The 15616-nt window shown below is 51.2% G+C and overlaps 4 protein-coding genes across 4 annotated transcripts; 3 read left to right on the forward strand and 1 right to left on the reverse strand.

Annotated features, from left to right (window-relative positions):
- Window positions 1-246: 246 nt before the first annotated feature.
- Window positions 247-1575, forward strand: CTHT_0037280 (uncharacterized protein; the record flags this gene model as incomplete). Its single annotated transcript, XM_006694090.1, has 2 exons — window positions 247-475; window positions 629-1575. The coding sequence occupies 2 exons, from the start codon at window positions 247-249 to the stop codon at window positions 1573-1575; spliced, it is 1176 nt and encodes a 391-aa protein (XP_006694153.1).
- A 2030-nt stretch (window positions 1576-3605) lies between these two features.
- CTHT_0037290 (uncharacterized protein) lies at window positions 3606-5304 on the forward strand (the record flags this gene model as incomplete). The annotated part of the gene is made up of 3 exons (XM_006694091.1): window positions 3606-4573; window positions 4639-5059; window positions 5122-5304. 3 exons carry the CDS (start codon window positions 3606-3608, stop codon window positions 5302-5304), a joined length of 1572 nt encoding a protein of 523 aa, XP_006694154.1.
- Window positions 5305-5533: 229 nt separating this feature from the next.
- CTHT_0037300 (uncharacterized protein) lies at window positions 5534-6903 on the reverse strand (the record flags this gene model as incomplete). Its single annotated transcript, XM_006694092.1, has 4 exons — window positions 5534-5584; window positions 5660-5678; window positions 6108-6217; window positions 6373-6903. The coding sequence occupies 4 exons, from the start codon at window positions 6901-6903 to the stop codon at window positions 5534-5536; spliced, it is 711 nt and encodes a 236-aa protein (XP_006694155.1).
- Window positions 6904-12011: 5108 nt separating this feature from the next.
- Window positions 12012-15269, forward strand: CTHT_0037310 (uncharacterized protein; the record flags this gene model as incomplete). The annotated part of the gene is made up of 8 exons (XM_006694093.1): window positions 12012-12086; window positions 12146-12238; window positions 12299-12349; window positions 12414-12508; window positions 12570-12824; window positions 13067-14035; window positions 14102-14736; window positions 15136-15269. The coding sequence occupies 8 exons, from the start codon at window positions 12012-12014 to the stop codon at window positions 15267-15269; spliced, it is 2307 nt and encodes a 768-aa protein (XP_006694156.1).
- Window positions 15270-15616: the final 347 nt, after the last annotated feature.

Below are 15616 nucleotides of genomic sequence, written 5' to 3' on the forward strand. Positions count from 1 at the left end.
CCGTAATGTATGTTGCCGGAGCAGCTTACATACCAACCACATGGTATGCGGTCAAACATAGTCCCACTCTATGTGCCCCACTTGCCTTTATTAGAAAGTGGCAGGCGCCTAAGTGATAAGCGATAAGCGGAAAAACCAGTCTCCGGATAAGGCAAAATTTCCGACCTCGACTAAAAGAACGGAAGAAAAATCATCAGCGCCTTGGTAGTCGGAACCGGTGTCACCACAAAACGTCAATTCACAAACATGGCCCCCTCCACGGCAGTCGCAAAGAAGGAGACCGATGCCGTGATCCCAGTCGATCCGGATCAGACTCTCAAGGCTTGCAAAGCGCTCCTCGCACACATCAAGAAGGCCGCTGCGGCCCCGCGCCCCGATGGCAAGCAGAACCTTCTCGCCGACGAGGAATCGACGGTCGCTGAGACTCCGATATGGCTTACTCTCACTACAAAGAAGCATATCCATGATTCTCACAGTATGTTTGATCCAGTTGATCCATGGACCTGTCATGGCTGATTGGAGCTGGGAATGCCATGGGGCGCTATTTCCTCCAACATCTCCTGCTCTCGATTGTGCTGCCACTTCACAGCCTGTCTCAATGATCGCATTGCCGACTGACATCGTTCAGGGCTTCAACCTGGAAAGATCATTCTTCCTCACCCTCTCAACACCAGTGAAGAGATTAGCGTCTGCCTTATCACCGCTGACCCCCAGCGGTTCTACAAGAATGCGGTCGCCGACGAGTTCCCCGAGGACCTCAGGGCCAAGATCGGCAGAGTCATCGATATCAGTCACCTCAAGGCCAAATTCAAGGCGTATGAGGCCCAGCGCAAGCTGTTCAGCGAGCACGACGTCTTCCTCGCCGACACACGGATCATCAATCGTTTGCCCAAAGCGCTCGGCAAGACTTTCTACAAGACGACCACCAAGCGCCCCATCCCCGTCGTTCTGATGGCGCAGAGAGAGAAAGTTAATGGGAAGCGGGTGCCTGCTCCCAAGGGGAAGAAGGAGAAGCGTGATCCCCTCGAAAATGCCAACGCTCGCCCAATTCCCGAGATCGTCGCCGAAATCCGGAAGGCCATCGGTGCTGCTCTGGTCCATCTGAGCCCATCCACCAACACGGCAATCAAAGTTGGCTACGCGAACTGGGAGCCAGAGAAGCTTGCGGCCAATATAGAGACTGTTATCCGTGAACTTGTTGAGAGATTCGTCCCGCAGAAGTGGCAAAACGTGCGCAATTTTTACGTCAAGGGCCCTGAGACGGCCGCGCTCCCCATCTATCAGACCGACGAGCTATGGTTAGATGAGTCCAAGGTTGTGCCGGACGGTCAAGAGCCTGCCAGGGCTCTTCCTGGGAAGCGCGAGAAGGCCAACATTGGCAAGAAGCGCAAGCCCTTGGAGGACGCTTCCCAGCCTGCATTAGAGGAGACTGGCAAGGATGAGCGGCCGAAGAAAAAGGCGAAGAAAACTCTCCCCGAAAGCAATGATGACAAGCTCGACAAAGCGATCGCCGAGCGGAAGGAACAGCTTAAGAAACAGAAGGCTGCGGCTAAGAAGGTCGCTGCTGATATCTAATTGCTAGAGGTCGAGAAGGGTGTTTTAGAGCACTAGCGCGACGAGTGCTTACTCCCCATGTTGCCAATAGCAGGAACTCGGTAGCTGCATATTTGTTTGGAGTTTTGGAGTCTGGGAATATGTGAAAATGCGGGCTTACAAATCCAGGCATAAGGTTCTCAGGTTGAGGTAGAAGGTACAAAATGTTTGAGCAAAAGAAAATTAATGTCCATTTCGATTCGTTACCCATTCACAGCCGGTTGCTGAATCACGGGTTTGTGTGGTTCGAAAGGATTTCACACGGTGTCTGGATGATGTGACAATGTTGACATAGATGACAGGTGACAAACAGGAGAGCCATGTGTTCAGTGTTCGCGACGTTTAATTCATCGTGTGTTATGTTTCGGTGAGGCATTCCACGTTATCAACATGCAACGAGGTACGCCACCCAGAGCCCAAAACCCTTTCGTCGTTACAGCCGGCTGAGACATTGAGTTAGCCGCACCCAGTCACCGCTACCTCGTTATTTCATTCTTCGGATCTCCTGAGGTTCCTGTCGCCATCCGAATGATTTCAGATGAATACGGCCATTATTAGCAGGAGGCGACTCCAAGTGATGCCAAGCTGCGCCGGAGGCCTGAGGGTCCGAGACCCCTTTTTGCTTGGCTGCCGAACGATCCACTTTCCAAGACCCCAAAAGTTTTGCGGAGGCGAGGCCGGTCGCCGAGCGTTCTCCATCCTCTATCAACCTCAGTCTTAGCACGTGGAGAGCCGCAGTATCGGGTATCTTCATCCCACCGCACCCCTTGGCTCAGCATGTCTCGATCAGGGTAACCCTTAAGCTGTGGAACACATTGCAGCCCGCCGATTTGTGCTGCTATGCGTGCAATTATATCTCCGAAGCTGACTAAGGCTTTGTCAAACGGCTCCCGCATAGCTCGCTCAGTTGCTCTCCAGTCTCCTCTCGAGCTTTCTGACGAACTAACTTTCGCGCCTGACCAGCTCTGTAACCAAAAAAATTGCCGACGGCGACATTGCTTATCACCAGGGACTTCTCCGCACTGCTTGAGGGCTAAGGCAGACATGTGTGCAACTCACTTCATTGCCTTTTGGGCTGCTTACTCCTCTCTAACAATCCTACTCCGCCGTTATCCTTGGATAATGCTGATGGGCTGCTGAACCTCTGCCTCCCCCGGAGGGTCACTAACTATCTCGATAATCATTTACGATGGGTAGCATCATCTGTTCGTCTCAAGAAAGTGACAAGAGGAGTGGTGGCACCGTTTCTGCTTATGCTTACAATTCACAACTTACTCACCGCACATGTAGCGCCAAAGTCTGGAATTAGCGGTGACATTGATTTCAACATGTTTGTCCCATATGCATTCCTGCTCCACGTCCCATATTGCCATACATAGCTCGAGCTCTTCTCCGCACGTCCCCAGGCATGTTCGTTCGCAGCCTATTTCTGACAACCGAAATTCAATCCCACTGATTGGATCCTGGTCTAGGCTCGCATATCCGTGCTGCGTGCTGCGGTTGCACGGCCTGCAAGCTATGTCCACAGTCAATTATGTGGACATGCTGCGTCATAGCCAGCAGCAACCATGATGTTAACCGCCGCGCATCTGAGTGTTGGAGTTTGGCTTGGGAGCTCGGGTGTGCCTCTTCACCCGCTCTTGGCACCTCTTCAACATGGCCGTGACAGGATCGGCAGATATTCCCGAGAGTTATCTCCTTCAGAGAGCCGTGTCCTCTTGATTCATGAGTGAGAGGGGCACTTCATACAGTTGTGGTGCTACTAAGAAGCTCATAACTGTCTCGACAGCCTCGCACAGTGTCACACCTTCATGCTCTATATGTTGCATCCTGACTCGAAGACTGTCCTACAGCGACAACTTCAACAGTTGCTCTCTTGGGTGTCCTGTGTGTCAACATTGAATCATTATTCGACACATTTCTCTTCTTATCCTATCCCACATCCAGGTCTCATCAGAAGCATACACCGTCAGTGCAGTCATCGGTCATTTGAGCTTTCGAGAAGTCCCATCATGGGCGTCCTCAAACTTGGAGATTCATCCCCCGCCGTCTTTACAACCATACTTTCCTTTGCCAAAACCCACTGGCCCACCATCCTCGTGACGTTCATCGTCCTTCGAGGTCTTGCCAAACGTTATTTCTCCCCTCTCCGCAAGTATCCTGGTCCATTCTTAGCATCATGCACACGTCTATGGAAAGTCTGGTCAACAGCGCGAGGGCGTACCCACCTTGACCACATCGAACTTCATCGAAAGTACGGCCCTGTAGTGCGCATTGCTCCCAATGAGGTCTCAATCTCCAACCCCGAGGCAGCCCGGATGCTGCTCAGCGCCGGCAAGCGCTTCTTCAAGACCAAGTTTTACGCCGTCTTCCCACCTCCCGAAAATCCCGATATCTTTACCGAGATTCGGGAGGATGTGCATGCGACGAAGAAGCGCGTGGCTAACGTGCCGTATAGCATGGCTGCCATGCAGCAGCTCAGTCCGTTCATTGATGACACCATCGAGTTGTTCATGAGCAAGATTGAGGAGTACATCAATCATGCCCGGAGTCCGAACAAGAAGCCGTTCGATTTGGGCGACTATCTTCACTACTTTGCGTTTGATGTGCTAGGAGAGGTGGCTTTCAGCCGCAACTTTGGTTTCTTGAAGGAGGGTCGGGACGTGGAGAATGCCATCAAGACCATTGACAAGTCACAGACGTACAACGGCATTGTTGGCCAGGTACCAGAGTTGGATTACTTGCTTAGGAGGAATCCGTTGTGGAAGTTTATCCCTTGGCTGAGTACCAAGAACGCCCTGATTACAAGGATGGCTCTTGAAGAAATGGGGAAGCGGCAGCCTTTCACCAAGGATACGGCTGGACTGCTGAGGACGGGTGATGGAAGGCAAGACCTCCTGGCCAGCTTGATCCAAGGTCATCTCAAGGACCCCGAGAAGTTTGGCGAGGGCGATGTCTTTGCTGTCGCCCACGGCGCTATGTAAGTTTTACTTACCAGAATTGGCCCTGTTATACCCTTCGCAATTAACACTTCACCCTCCCAAGCTTTGCCGGCTCCGACTCAACAGCCTCTACCATGCAGTCTTTCTTCTGGCACATCCTCTCCGACCGCCGAGTCTACCAGAACATCGTCCGCGAGCTCGAGTATGCTGTCGCCACCGGCGCCATACCCTCCAAGGGCAACCTCAACTGGAACCAGGCCCAAGGCTTGCACTACCTGCAGGCGTGCCTGAAGGAGGCTATGCGTGTGCGCCCGGCTGTGGGTCTTAACATTACGAGGCTTGTCCCACCCGAGGGTGCGCAGCTGGATGGTCACTTCTTCCCTGGCGGCACGTCGGTAGCTTGCAATGGTTGGGTTTTGCACCGGGATAAGGATGTCTTTGGGCAGGATGCCGATATCTACCGGCCGGAGAGATGGCTTGAGGATGAGGAGAAGGCGAAGAGGATGGAGAGGTACATGTTTCAGGTGAGTTAAGCATGACGTCTGGATTAATATCTGGTGATGCATTATTAACAGCTGTTATTCAGTTCGGCGGAGGGAGCCACTTGTGCATTGGACGAAACCTGGCGCTTTTGGAGATTAATAAGGTCGTACCCAGGCTGTTGCGCGATTACCGGTTTGAGCTGGCACGCCCTGGCCGGCCGCTCAAGGCAAATGCGTCGTTCTTTGTGGTTCAGTCGGGTCTCGAGGTGTACATTACGAAGCCATAAACGAAGCCAGCCCAGAGAATTTGGTGCGAGTTATGATCCTAAGGTATATCTCAAATGTCTGTTAACATGTCAAGTTTCTTGCATTTCAATTGCATGGCAAAAGTTAACAGTCCCAACGCGAGTGATAACGGTGTCCTCCATACGAATTACCCAACAGATGGCTTTCAGCATCGACCGTTACTATCCATGCATAAGTAATCCTAGACACTTTACCGTATCACCTAGGATGTCACTTCCCAACGCAGACATAGTATCCGACCAACAGCTTGTCACAATCAATCTGACATGGCGTTGTTAGCATTCTTGCTCGCGATGCAGGATCTTACGGGCATTTCCGAGCCGTGGTTCGACTTACCAGAGGATTGAGATTGTAGCTGTTTCATATATTGGCGTGTGGTGGTATGATGGTCAGCGTCGGATAATCCGTGACAAACTAACATGTGCCATGGGAGACAGCTAACGGACTGTATTGCTCAGGGGCTGGGGGTAAGGAAGCAAAGGGGGATAAAGTCCGAGAGTGCGATTACGGTTAGGGTTGGGGCAACACTTACAAGTCCAGGAGAGTCAGCCCATTCCTTTGCGCAAGACTCCGACATGTATCGTCACTTCGGATTTGGGAATAATGCTTGCCTGTGGAGGTAATATTGTGAAGGACACGGTTAGTTAGCTGGTCAGGTCGAAATAATGGAATTATAGAAATGTGCTGAGATCATCAGGGGTATTAGGGACACGCTCAGCGGGTGATCCCCATGTGACACATCTTTCACCCTAGTATATATCATGTGTGAACGGAGGAAACTCACAATCGCGGGGCGTTCCTGGTATCGTCAGGGTCGGGCGTGGGCCCTGGGTTGAGGTTACTGTCGTAGGAGATCCCGTTGTCCTTGTTGCTGTCGTAGTTGTGGTCCGCACACTGGTCGTCGTGAGAATACACGCAGATGATACAGTCCTTGTGGTTGTCGCTGTAACAATTGTGGTGAGAGTATCAATAGAGGTTCTAGTTGTGACACTGGTGCTGATGGTTGTCAGGGTGATGATCGTGGTTGACGTCCTTGTTGTTGCCGGAACAATAACATCGGCCCTTCGCACAGCAGTGGCGGTAACAGCAGGAACGGTGGCGGTAACAGTTGTCGTAACAGTACTGGTTATCACTGCTGTAGTGGTTGCCGTAGCCCCTGCTGTTACCGTCACGGTACTGGTAAGAGTGGCATCCTGAGAGATCACAGAAGTGCGAGTAACTTCGATGATAGATGTCACCGTAGCAGTAACCGTCGTGAAAACCGTTTCTATGGTGCTGGATGGTTGTTCTACGTCCGGATCGCAGAAACCAAAAGCAGACTGGCAGCCTGGTCCGCAATAGGCATAGGTCCGTCCGCAGTAACCGTACTCAGAACAACAGTCTCCGAAGCGTGACCCCAGACATGTTATCCCTCCTCCACAGCTCCCATCGGTGCTGACTATCAAGTCTTCTGGAACAGGATCTTCATCATCCAGAACTGCCGCATTGCTTGATACTGAAGGATTCGCTACAGCTGCTGTTGTGTAGGTGAGGCCAAAGGCCAAGAGAAATAGAGTCTTGGTGAATGAAGGAGCAACCATGATGGCTGATGATCACCGAATGGCGAATTCTAAGTCAAAGCCATGCTAGAAGGAAGGCTGCCAAAGGAAACACTTAATCGGAAAGACGCAGGAGGGTGCAGTCATTATAAAGACTCGAAAGATATAGGGAGAGCCGAATCTCATGCCGGATATCTTCAATGATGACTATCGAGTGTACCTTAATCAACAGGCAAGTTCAATTGTTTATTGATGTCGTAGCCCGCCAGAAGGTAGACTTGGTACAAGCAACAGCAATATAGTAAACAGAGCACTTGGTAATTCGGCTATTAGCTTGAGAGGTAGAGTGCTCCCGAAACATGCCAAAACCTGCATCAGTCTACAAGTTAAGCGTGCCCGAGATTGGATTCAGACATCCAAGCTACATCATTGCCATTAGTCCAAGCGGGGGAAAATATACCGATGTTACTTTATGGGTAAAATGTTTTCCTCTAAGCGACATCTACGGACAAGAGAGAGAGTGTGTGACTAGTCTGAAGTCACAGCGGGGATGCCAGGGGATGAATGAGCTGCAGATAGGCTAATTTCATGCGAAGTCTCCACCTTGCTTCTGAGTGGAAGCTTCCGTGTCTTATCGTTCCGCGCCTATCACTGTGCATCGTCGTTAAACACTCGTAGTCCCGTTGGACAATGTTGATGTGCTGCGCCGCCTTAATTGACGTGATTGCTTGATTGGACAGCTTTGGGTAGAAGACGACTACACTGGCACCGAGAGACAAAAGAGGCATTAAAGGTCAATGGAATTGATGTTGTATTAGATACTTCTATAAGTTAGACCCAAACCTGCCGTAGTTAAATATAGAAGCCGTTGCGCCCTTGCTGTCCTGCTCTCTCCATCCAACCCTGTTGGCTCGATGTTTCAACCCCTCGGGTGCATGTGGGTATCTCAAAGCCCAAATAAATCCAGTCCCAACCCAATCTTACACAAGTCCAACGAACTTGAATGACAGTTGCCATGCTATCGCATGTAGAAGTTTTCGACTTTCGTGGTGTACGGCCATCTGTTGTCGCGGCACAGACCGAGATGGGAGTCTTAATCCCTAAAGCTCCTCCCCATGACAGCCTCTTTACTTCCCATCGGAGTCGAGTTGTCCTCGTGGCTGCGACCGCACTTCGTGCAACGGCCGCCAGTGTCTCGGGGGTGTTGAATCTGGGCGCCAGTCACGGGGCAGATATATACACGTTTGCTGTGGAGGTGATGTAGTTGGAAGCACGACGGGCATTCCTTGTCGGGCCTGCGAGATGGGGATTCTATCCGGTAGCCAGTGTTGGGACAGACAAAGACAGATTGCCAGATAATATCATGGGCGGCATGGCAGTTGGAACATAGCCCCAAAGGTGTTTCAATTTCTTCGCCTGTTGTTGGGCAGTAATACGACGGCTGAGAACCCATGTGAGCAACCATACGCGCCGTGATCACTAATCCAGTGATTCCTTGAAGACTCACTTGCACAATTGAAGAATGCTTTTGCCCCATTTCGATTGTGTGGTGGGTGATATCTAGTAAGGAGCGTTCGGTGAACGAGGTGTACGTAAAAGACGATGATTATGTAATGTAGAATTATAGACACATCCTGTTACTTGCAACGGGCTGTACTGGATATCAAGAGCGGCCAGGATAAGGAAGCCGTTCGCCAGAAGAAGAGGGATATATGGCAATGAAGGAAGCAGTGTCCCGCTCTGTCCTGGAGTTTCCCGCTTCGACGAGACCTGGGATGCGCTGCAAGGAAACTGTTCGATCCTGAGCCTGATGGTAGGGTGGTGGCCCAATTATAAGGGGAGAAGACATAGAAGACAAGTAAGGTGGGCAGACTACGCCAGGGAAGATGACGAGAGACTTATATCGGCAGATTCGCCCGATGACAAGCAAGCCGGAGATGACCTTGCCACGTGCCGGCCAAGGAGTTCGGAGGCTCACCGAGAGGCCCAGACTCCGCTTGGCAGGCGTTGGCAGACGTTGGCGATGTCATGGCCCAGGGTCCAGAAACACGCGAGAAAAGAGCGAGGTTCTGTGAACTGCGGGGGGTTGCAACCGTCCTGCGTGGGAATGCCTCGGCCGCGGGGAGATGTCGTATCAAGCCTGCTTAGCTGCTACGCTGGGAGCCAACACCAAAACCAACATCGGACCCTGTCCATGGAGATAAACAGGGCTATTGTCCTTGGCAGGACAAAGGATATGTTTTAGAGACTGTAATCTAGTGAAGTGGAGTGCATCCTTTCTAGTGCAGGCTTCTCTCTTCGGCATTGTCGCGGTTCTGAGCTGCACTAGAGGACCGATCGGCAAGAGCAATTCGGTGGCAGCGATGCAGCAGTGTTCTGCTGCAGCATGCCTGGTGGGATGTTCGATGGATCGTTGTCGGTCGATTGATGCTTTAGGGTATTGCCCCCGACCGCCTGTCCGCGCGATCCACTCGGGGATCTGCGCCCGGATACCTGCGTCGACATTCCTCAGCAGAGAGCAGATACGGATATCCGTGAGATGGAAAATGCAGTCATGCTACTTTGCAGCATGTGGCGGCTGTGTGTAGGAGGTCTCAATGTCGAGTGGTCGTCGGACAACTTGGCAGAAGAGCTATGGTGAGGATTTTTGGGATGCCTTAGGTAAAGTAAAGCCCAAAGAACGCGGTCAAGCCCGTCGCATGCACATCCCCCCCTCTTCTGAACAGCATTGGTGGATGGACACCGGGCAGCGCACATGCGCACTGGCTCAGTTTCCCCTCAGTGGCCTGTGGGCGTAACACCATTTGATGTGAAGCTTGGCGCATGGGAATGGGCAAAGTCATGCTGCTATTGCTGTGACTGGAAGGCTCCGGAGCCCCCTGCACCCGTAAACCAAGCATTGATGACACAGCAGCACCAAAAACACAGGCAAAACGCAAATGATGGATCGAAGATAACGTCGGCCCACGCTAGACATTCTCAGTTTAGCGTTCACCAAAACATCCCAGCGTTTTCCTCGTGGGCTGCAGAAACACATCATAGCAAAAAACGCAATCTGTGAGATCCAGGACGGCGCATGCAGCAGGGACCCTTAGCGCCCGTCGGGTGTGCGCCACAGAGCGTGACAAAAACGTGGCTGGCGGGGGCGCATTTGGGCATGGTGGGCGGAGTGGGCTGCATCGGCCGCTGCATCACCGGATACCATGCCATTTTCTGCGCATTGCCCGCGATCCGGCCTTCTTTGCCGTTCCAGAGCCGACTTACGATTTGCTCGGGTCAAGGGAGCCAGTGGGATCAGCGATCGTCGGTGTCCTTCTGGGCGAGCGATGTGCGTCTATCGTCTTATTCTTACCGGTTTCCAGAAGCCACAAATCTCCGACAGGCCAGCTGAATCTGGTCCCCAGAGATAGGGCGCGCGGATGTGGCTGTCGGCGTCCAGCAAGCATCTGCGACGGAGCTGCGTGTCGGTGATCGAGAAGGTTTTCCGGAAAGCATCGGGAGAAGGTTGAAACGCTGTGCTTGAGCCCCTTCTTGAATCGTGCAAGCCTTGCTCAGACAGGTTTAATCCTGCCCAATGCATCAGAGATGCAGGCTATGCAGGTACGAGATTGGTTGGCGAACAGATGCAGCAGCGGACGAACCCAGGCCAAGCTTGGGATCACTGGATACATCTCCAATGGCCCAGCGACTTTCCGAGGAGGATTCCATTAAGTGCGACCTAAGAAGAAGCCGAGACAATACCGCATAACTTTCGCGAGTCCGGGGGTGCACCTGCCCATCAGACCTTTTTACAGCCATCACCGCGGCTTGTAAATCTCAGCAACTGTTGTACCGTCATTTATTGGCAATGCCTCTTGCTTGAGAGAACCCGGAGGGGGAAATCGGCGTATAACATGGAACTTATTCCTGTTCTAGAGCTTTCTCGGGCCAGGGAAAGATCAAGGCTCAAAAAGCAAGGGTAGTAATAAAAGAGCGACAAGCGGTCCCGGCGGTTGCATTTAAAGAGGTGGCGGATAGCCTACAGTAAGAGTTGGGGGAAAAAAAAGCTATTGCCCAGGCAATTGCAACTTGAGAGCGACCAATTCCTACTTGAATCTTTAGAAATGCAAGTGTAGCTAGCAATATATGTCGTCAATTTCTCTTACAATGCGTGGTCCATTCTAGGTATCTGGCCAGAGTAAGTCTTTCCTAACATTTGATCGAGTCCAGCCGTCATCGCCAGTGGGTCCCTCCGGGAGCTGGTCGCTGGCTGCACTTCACATAGCAGCAGAAGGCGGTAGCGAGGGGCACTTCACTCACAGAAAACTGTTAGATAATAAGTCGAAGCGTAAAAATACATCAACTTATGACTACCTTCTCCCAGGCAACATTGGTGAAACCGCAGCTTGCAATCTAATGTCGCGTTAGTCAAGAGCAGTAAGGTGCAATGCTTACTTTGAACCTGTGGTTGCCAGAGCAACAAGTATTTAGAAAAGGGGCTAAAGAGGGGAGAATCGAGCGTTGGCACCAACTACACTGCCGGTGAGTCAATATCACTAACCACGCATACATTGAGCAGCAAAAGAACACATGTGTCAGTACTGTGTAAGACACGATAGTGCGGTTTTGATTGTCGCTGCCTTGGTTACACGAGCATGCAAGCTTACAGAGTCCTACCCAAAATTTATCCGACCTTACTGGCATGTACCGGGTGTGATACTCATTAGGAAATGGCGCATCACTTAGCAATGATTTGCTCGCGACATGTCTTGAGTACTGCGCCAGTCAGCACTGATGGCCACTCAGCAATCTCGATTTTGTTGACAAGACAGCATGAACGTCTGTGGCCGAAAACCTGGAGTAGCGGGTAAGACTGGATGCAAGGATCTTATGTAGGCAGGTAGGGTTACAATGCTTTTCGAGAAAAAAAACCTTACATAGTAAAAGTTGTCAGCAAATCGTTCGAAGCTGGTAAGAGCCGTTTCGTGGTCGAATAGCAACAAAAAAGTTGACCGCCAAAAGGTACTCCTTCACGCTGCACATTGTGGATTGCCAGTTCCGTTTTCCGGCCTTATTTGCCTAACCACGTCACTACCAAACGCTTTTAATCCAGCCATCCAGCTTTCTTGGTTCTTCCTGTTTTATTTACCTTCAAAGAGTTGCAGATTACCATGGCAAAAGATCGATTCCGCGTCATCATTGTTGGGGGAGGCGTAGCTGGACTCACACTAGCTAATGCTCTTGAGGTCAGCCTCTTTGCGACCTTTCTCTGGGATCAGAAAGGGCATGCTTTAACTGTGTTTAGCAAGCTGGTGTGGATTATCTACTCCTCGAAGCACGAGATACTGTGGCACCGGACCTTGGGGCCACAATCGGCATCCATCCTAATGGAGCCCGGGTAGGTAATTTTGATGACAGGCCTTGGCCACCAAAACGATTTTGTTGACAATACTCGTAGATTCTTGATCAGCTTGGCATCTGGGCCAAGATAGAGGTAGCAGAGAGAATGGTAAGTTCTTAAAGAATTGCACTACCAAGGTTGAAGCTGCATATTAACAGTCGATGGATGACAGACTCCGCGCAAATTGGGCATGGTATACTATCACCGTGATAACAAAGGCAATCTGATTTGCCCTGCCGACAATATACCGAAACTGCTCACCGCCAGGTATGGTCTTCATCATATTTGGGTGCCCACTGACACTGATGTTCTCTTCTTTCGACCGCAGAACGGGTTATTTCCTTCGGTTTCTCGAACGATGGGAACTTCTTGCGATCATCCGTGACAATCTGAAAGACCAAAGTAAAATCCTTGTGAACAAGAAGGTCACTGATATCAAGGATGGAGACGATATTGCAACAGTAATCTGTGAAGACGGCTCCCTGTTCCACGGCGACCTTGTTGTTGGCGCAGATGGGGTATTCAGCAAGACACGGGCGAAGATTTGGGAGCTTGCCGAACCCGAGAATCCGGGACTGGTGAAGTCAGAAAGAAATCGTATAGAACTTTATAACATCTCTTGCCATGGTTCTTTTACTGACTACTTGAAGGTCTGCAGGCGAATTATGTGTGCGTCTTCGGGATCTCCCGGGACTATCCTTTCAAAGAACCCGCGGTAGGAAACGCAGAAGTGTTTTATGACCGCAACCGTTGTCTCTTTGTATTCATCGGAGAGGGGCGCTCAGTGTATTGGCTACTCCAAGAACGCCTTCCCAAGACACACAGGCTCGGCGATATCCCGCGGTACACAGACAAGGAAGTCTGCAAGGTTGAAGCCCGGAAGCTTGTCACAAGGAATCTTGATATCGTGATTCGGTCTTCCCCAGAGCGCATCACCATGAAAGACATTTGGGAAACGACAGTAAAGTACAACGTGACCGCTACAGAGGAGGCAACGTTCAGGCTATGGCACTGGGGCCGCCTGGTATGCGTTGGCGACAGCGTCCATAAAACAACACCTAACATGGCAGCCGGCGGGAACATGGCAATTGAGAGCGTGGCTGCTCTCGCCAATGGCATTAAACAACTTGCAGACTCATTCGCCGCAACAAAACGCCGCCCAACTCGTGCTGAGATCGAACAGGTGATGTCGGAGTACCAGAAACGGCGCTATGCCCGTGCCAAAAGGGGAGTCGAAGATTCGGGTGTTTATACACAGGCCAACAATATGGACAGCTTACCCGGACTTGTGTTTAGGTACTCGCTACCCTTGATGATGGACGTCCTTCCCGAGCTTGCCGCAAACACGATGATCGCGGCCGAGAAACTCGATTTCCTCCCGCTCCCTTCGACCTCGCTAACGGGCACCATGCCGTACAACCAATCTCAAGGATCCGAGAAGCGCGAAGGCATTCTCAAGCGAATGGCATTCGGCTTTCCCATGTTGCTCCTCCTAGTCTTGGCAGTATATGTCATGGATTTGAACCCAGCGGTGCCCCTCATAGAGGAAGTGCTGGCCAAGGGCAGCGTGGAGGTGGATGGCATCACCGTCCCAATTCAGCGGACCTTCTTTGGGCAGCAAGGCGTAGATGACTGGACGTCTGCGATCAATACGTTCTTTTTTCCATGCATCTATGACCTCGTTGAAGGCGCCTGGCACCAAATCCTTTCGTTTTTGACGGATGGCGTGGTGCTATTGACGGTCTTAATCTATGAGGCGAATCGCAGGGCGAATCACCTCACACTGTTGCAATGGTAAATACCCCTGAACCCCCCTCCATCACTTATTGAGTTGCTTGGGAAGTAACGAACGACACTTAGGCCCATGCTTTTCGCTTTCGCGGCCCAGTTTGTCGGGATTGGCCTCATCGGCCCTATCTACACATTCATCCACTATGTGCTTTCTCCTTTGGACAAGTACGCTGCTTCCGATCAGCGGCTAACAAATGTCCGCGCCACCAAAGCTGCTCTTCCTGCTGTAGCTCTGGGTCTTCTCGTTCCAGTTTACTTAAGCAATGGCATTCCTCCTATCCCACTCTCTCTAAACCCGGAACCCCTCTCTCCAGATCAACGGCTTCGGCAATTTCAATGGCAACAAACCATGCTCGGCATCTTTTTCCAGCCCTATCCGATTCTGGTCTCTGTCTTCCTGTTCTTTATCTCTCGGATTTGGAATGACACCACGGAGGAAGACAAGTATAAAAACACAGGGCGCGACTTGCCAGTAATAGAGTGGTCTGTTGGGCTGGCCAGTATATTCTCTGCTGCACTGTGGATCTGGTCAACGTCGCTCTCTCCCACAAGAATGCAACAAGTCTTCATCCCTAAGGGTCTGCTGAAGGATATTGACAGCATGTGGATTTTCGCGGCAGAGTTCCTGAAGTGGGACGAGGTCTTCGGTCTAGGATCGTACCTTCTCTGGCTCGCCTACCTCTTTTGGGACTTAAAGGTTGCGGGTATGCTAAAGGAGGGCTGGCTGAAGGTTGTAGGGCTTGGATTGCTGTGCTTGTATTGCTTCGGACCTGGAGCCACCATCGGGGCGGGATGGTTGTTCAGGGAGCATATCCTGGCGACTCGAAGGCACAAGGACGCCTTAACACTTGAGAGTGTTGGGAGGCTGCATAAGATGGGGTATCGTCAGGATTAGGATTGGACGGAAGTGAATGTGGTGAACTACGGGATCCCGTAGTTACAACCGCACATGAAGTCGCCAGTGCCTGGAATCAAGTTCTGTCGATGGGCTATTTTGTCGAGGAATAGTTTCATTTACTCAAAATATCTTAGCTTGGCTTGTATAAAGCTGCAGACGTTTAACCCGTAGTTTCCCGGTGATGTTCTGTGAACTTGCTGGTCAGAGCCTGGCCTCGGTGGGCCAGCCGGACCTGAGCAGTATAGGGCCGCAACCACTGGCGGAATCCAGGGTGCGGACACAACACCACTCTCCACGCTGGGGCCGAAGTATGAGCAAGCTCTCACGATAACCGGTTAAAAGCAGACATCTCGGCATGCTTGTCTCTGCAGCAGGTCCTTGCAATTTTCTTGGACTAAACGGAGATAATTATGACAAAGAATTTGAAAAGATGAAGCTACCTCTTTTCGGAATCGAGAAATAGCAGGCAAATACTTTAAGTTCTGAGACATGCTATCTAAGTCCCAATTTTTCAAGCCCCGCCCCACTCATTTCTCCCTGTCCCATGCAGCCAAGCCATGCCATTCTCCTGGTAAATACACTCCAATACACGTAACTTACAACGTAACGTAGCACTAGAATCCATTTTCTTGCATCCGAGCCCGAACCACTAACCCCTAACCACTAACCCAAACCTTAATCTAACC

Source organism: Thermochaetoides thermophila, assembly GCF_000221225.1.
Source record: "Thermochaetoides thermophila DSM 1495 unplaced genomic scaffold scf7180000011816, whole genome shotgun sequence".
Lineage (NCBI taxonomy): Eukaryota > Fungi > Ascomycota > Sordariomycetes > Sordariales > Chaetomiaceae > Thermochaetoides > Thermochaetoides thermophila.